We start from the raw sequence: 3,563 nt of genomic DNA, 5'->3' as shown, positions 1-3,563 counted from the left end.
CTCGATTGGTTTTCACAAGGCCTTTGAGATAGACGAGCTTATGAGAGCAGCGGTTACCACGTGCCTTTGATACTGTCCGAAGAAGGGGGTTAAGAGCAAGGACGCAGGCAGGACGGCCGTGGGGCTTCGGTTTCCAGTGCTCATCACCCGTGTGTCCGTGCCCAGGTCTGCGCACTCTCAGACCGCTCCTGGCCCTCGGCTCCTAGGCAGCCCCTGTGCTTGTTTCCACAGATGGGCCTCCCACCCCGTCAGCCCATCCCGTGCAGCTCCACGTGCTCACGGGCCACTTTTTCCCTTGCAGAAGTGAAATTCTAAGTTTGGGGACCAAGCTAAGCTTCTTAGTAAGCCTGAAATGATTTTGTTAACCAATGAACCCTGAAGCTTATTGAGTTTGGGGGGTTCGGCTGACGGAGTTTCAGAATAGGGACCTCACTTCTGTGATCCGTTTCTTATCCTTTGCAGACGGCCAGTGAAGAGTGCAGGAGCCTACGGGGCCAGCTGGAGGAACGAGGCCAGCGGCTGCAGGCCGCCCAGGAGGCTCTGGGGAAGCTGGAGGTAGGCTGAGAGCCCTGATCAGCGGCGGGCCCGCCTGGGCAGGGAGACTGGTATGGTGGCCTCCGCCTGGTCATCTCCAGTCCCAGTGTGTGGGCCTGTTAGGGAGAGGGAGTCTGGTTTGGTTTTCACTGTGCCATTGAGGGGCTCCCTACAGGCCTTCCAGTTCCCAAGCCGAAGCTGTCATCAGTTCCATCAGTTCACTTCTGTGGACACCCCGAGTTTGTATCACGGTCCCATTCTACTCCCTGGACACCTGGGCTGAAGCTGCCAAGTGTGTTTTTCACCCAGCCCCATGGAAAGGAAACAAGCTGTCCTTAGTCACCTCGGCTGGTGTTCGATAAGCGACTCGGGACTGACTGAGCGGGAGCAGGGGTGTCACTGAAACCAGTTTTCACAGCAGTGACTATTTTAAGTGAACCCTGCTCCCTGCCACCCCAACCCCCATCCTGGAGATTCCGATACCTGCTACCCACCCCCCCAACCACCACAACCAGTCACAATTAGTGCTAAAGGGACATAATTACAAATAGGACTGTGTCACACTCCACAAATATAGAACAAAGGTTCCTTCCTATTTCTTGCATTTAAAAACAAATGAAAGCCCCGCTCCCGCCCCCGCCCCAGTTAGAAGTGACCCAGCCAGGACAGGTGACTCCGTGGAGTACAGGTGACTCCACGGCATCTGGCACACGCTTCTGCAGCTGAGTGTCTTTTCCCCGGCGTCCGTGTCAGGCCGCACAGGCAGACGTGGGAGAGAAGCTGAGCCGCACTAGCAGCCGTCTCGCGGAGTGCCAGGCTGCCGTGCTGAAGAAGGATGAGGAGCAGGCCGCCCTGCGCGAACGCTTGGACAGGTGAGTTACACAGTCCCCACCTGCGGCCCGCCGTCCAGTCCTCAGGGACGCGGGCGGTCGTCTAGAAAGTCACTCACACGAAGTTCAAGAAATCATTTTGCAAGAAAAGCCACAGACTCAAAGTGCTTGTGCCCGGAGCATGCCACGGAGGGCCTGGCCTCGTGCCCGTCACAGCCCCGTGAGCAGTGGGCCCTTCCTCTTCGTTCCGCTTTCTTATCTGCGGCAGCCACATTCCAGATGTGCTTTGGAGGAACTAACAGGAATCGGAAGTTGGGGTATAATGTAATAATGACAGCAAACAAATAACATCGAAAATGGAGCAGATACCGTTTTTAAATACTTTGCATCTATTTGCCCGTTTAATCTTCCTGACAGTCCGATGAAGATGATGTTATTGTTTACCTCTATTTTATAGATGAGGAAAAATGAGGCTCAGTAGAGTTCAGTCACCTTCCCAGGGTCAGACCGTGTAAGTGATGGCAGGAGGATTAGGGACAAGACCATTTGGCTCTAGAGTTTGTTTTCTCAGCAACTACATAAAAAATACATAGATAGTTTTGTGCTGTTTTACTATGGGTGCTGGGTGTGTGTGTGTGTGTGTGCGCGTGTCTGTGTCTGTACATGTACACATGTGCACATCTTCCCTGTTACGGATCCACTGAAATGAGAGGCGCAGGTTAGGCGCAGGCTTCTCCCAGGCTCACCCTGAGAGTGAGCGAGCGAGGGTCCGGGATCACGTGTTCCCGCAGCCCTCCTGGTTCTGTGCCCGAGAGCACATCGTGCTGTCACCCTTTCATCATAAGCGTTTTAACCTTACTGCGTGGCCCGACCCCAGGTCTCCCGAGCTGCCTCTCTTCAGGCTCGGGGACCACCTGCGGTTGCGAGCTCAAGCCCATCGTCTAGCGAGGGGGCCAAGCTGGTCCTTCCGAAGCCCGATTAAAACAGGTGTCGCAGGAGGAGAGCATGCCGGGACTGAATTTCACGTGCACACCGAACTGTGCCACGGCTTTCACCTTTCTCCTCCCCACCCCTCCCCGCCTTTTCCCCCTCCCACCTTCCTTTGAGGCCTGGGCCCAGGCCCCGTGGGAGATCCAGGACACGCTGGATGTTCGGTGAACTGGATGTGCATTTCTTTTCATCTGACTCTTCCAGAGTTCGAATCCTATAGGGGCTCTGGGTGCGCTTAGCCAGATCACGCTCACGACAGTTTAAATAGCATTTCCTAAGCGAGTGTTTTTTTTTTTAATGCCATAACGATAGTTATTTGTGAGATCTCAGAGCCTTTGTTTTAGCTGCTCAAAGTTACATAATCCACCTGCCCAGGATTTGATTTTGTTAATTCATTGTGTGACTAAGCTGTGTCTGTGTGTTTGTGTGTACATCCACAAGATCGCTTTGGTGGAGAGTATCTAGTACACAACCTCCTGACAGCATTATACTGGATGTGAAAAGGCTGCATTAAATACAAACTAATTCGTCTTTTAAGAGCCCTCTGTTCACTGGAGCTTTTATGAACATCTTGCTGGCCTTGGGAGTTTCTAGGGCATCCCTGGAGAAGCACTGCCTCATAGGATAGCCAAGCTGAGAGTGGGGTGGGCGAGAGCGTGGGGCAGCCAGCCCCCTGTGCTGTAGACTGAGACTCTGCGGCGCCCCACACAACTCCTTAGGCTTTGGGGTGTCAGCTGGAACACCCGGCACTGCAGGTCGAGGGCCTGCTGTGTGCTCAGCTCCGTGCCCCATGCATAGAGTCCCAGAGACCCATGGGAGACTTGTCCTCCTCCATGTGGTCGCCTCCAGGAAGCTATGCTTCTGTTCTTTCTGTCCTCACTCCTTTTTATCTCTTGCTAATTCCCCACCCCCCACTGGCTCACAAGCCTCACCCATCCAGCTCCTCTTATAACCCCAGTCCTGGCCCAAGAACCAGTGGTACAGAGTTCAGCTCAGCCTGGGGTGCCCCTGGTGACCTGAGGTCAACCTGCTGTCCCAGAATGCCCCTTGTACTTGGTGCATGTGCGGGGTAGGGGTGAAGAGTTGGGCGTGTGAGGGAGTCTTCAGGGTTAGGGGAGCAGGTACTACCGAGGGGCTCCTTCCCTGTGAAGGGGGGAAGGCTGGGAGGGCAGCGGGACCCCTTATTAGAGGCTTGGGTTAGCCTAGGGC

The 3,563-nt window shown here is 54.6% G+C and overlaps 1 protein-coding gene across 2 annotated transcripts in view; it reads left to right on the top strand.

Moving 5' to 3' along the window:
- Positions 1–3,563, top strand: part of FYCO1 (FYVE and coiled-coil domain containing 1) — a 76,368-nt gene that overhangs the window by 27,975 nt on the left and 44,830 nt on the right. For both annotated transcript variants that reach the window (XM_015591735.2, XM_006914860.3), the window contains exons 9-10: positions 463–555; positions 1,288–1,406. In XM_015591735.2, the coding sequence (XP_015447221.1) occupies positions 463–555; positions 1,288–1,406 (212 nt within the window). The remainder of the gene's footprint in view (positions 1–462; positions 556–1,287; positions 1,407–3,563) is intronic.

This window comes from Pteropus alecto, unplaced genomic scaffold, assembly GCF_000325575.1.
Source record: "Pteropus alecto unplaced genomic scaffold, ASM32557v1 scaffold156, whole genome shotgun sequence".
Classification (NCBI taxonomy): Eukaryota; Metazoa; Chordata; class Mammalia; order Chiroptera; family Pteropodidae; genus Pteropus; species Pteropus alecto.
Note: the sequence above shows the minus strand (reverse complement) of the source record. Positions and strands in the feature narration are given on the sequence as shown.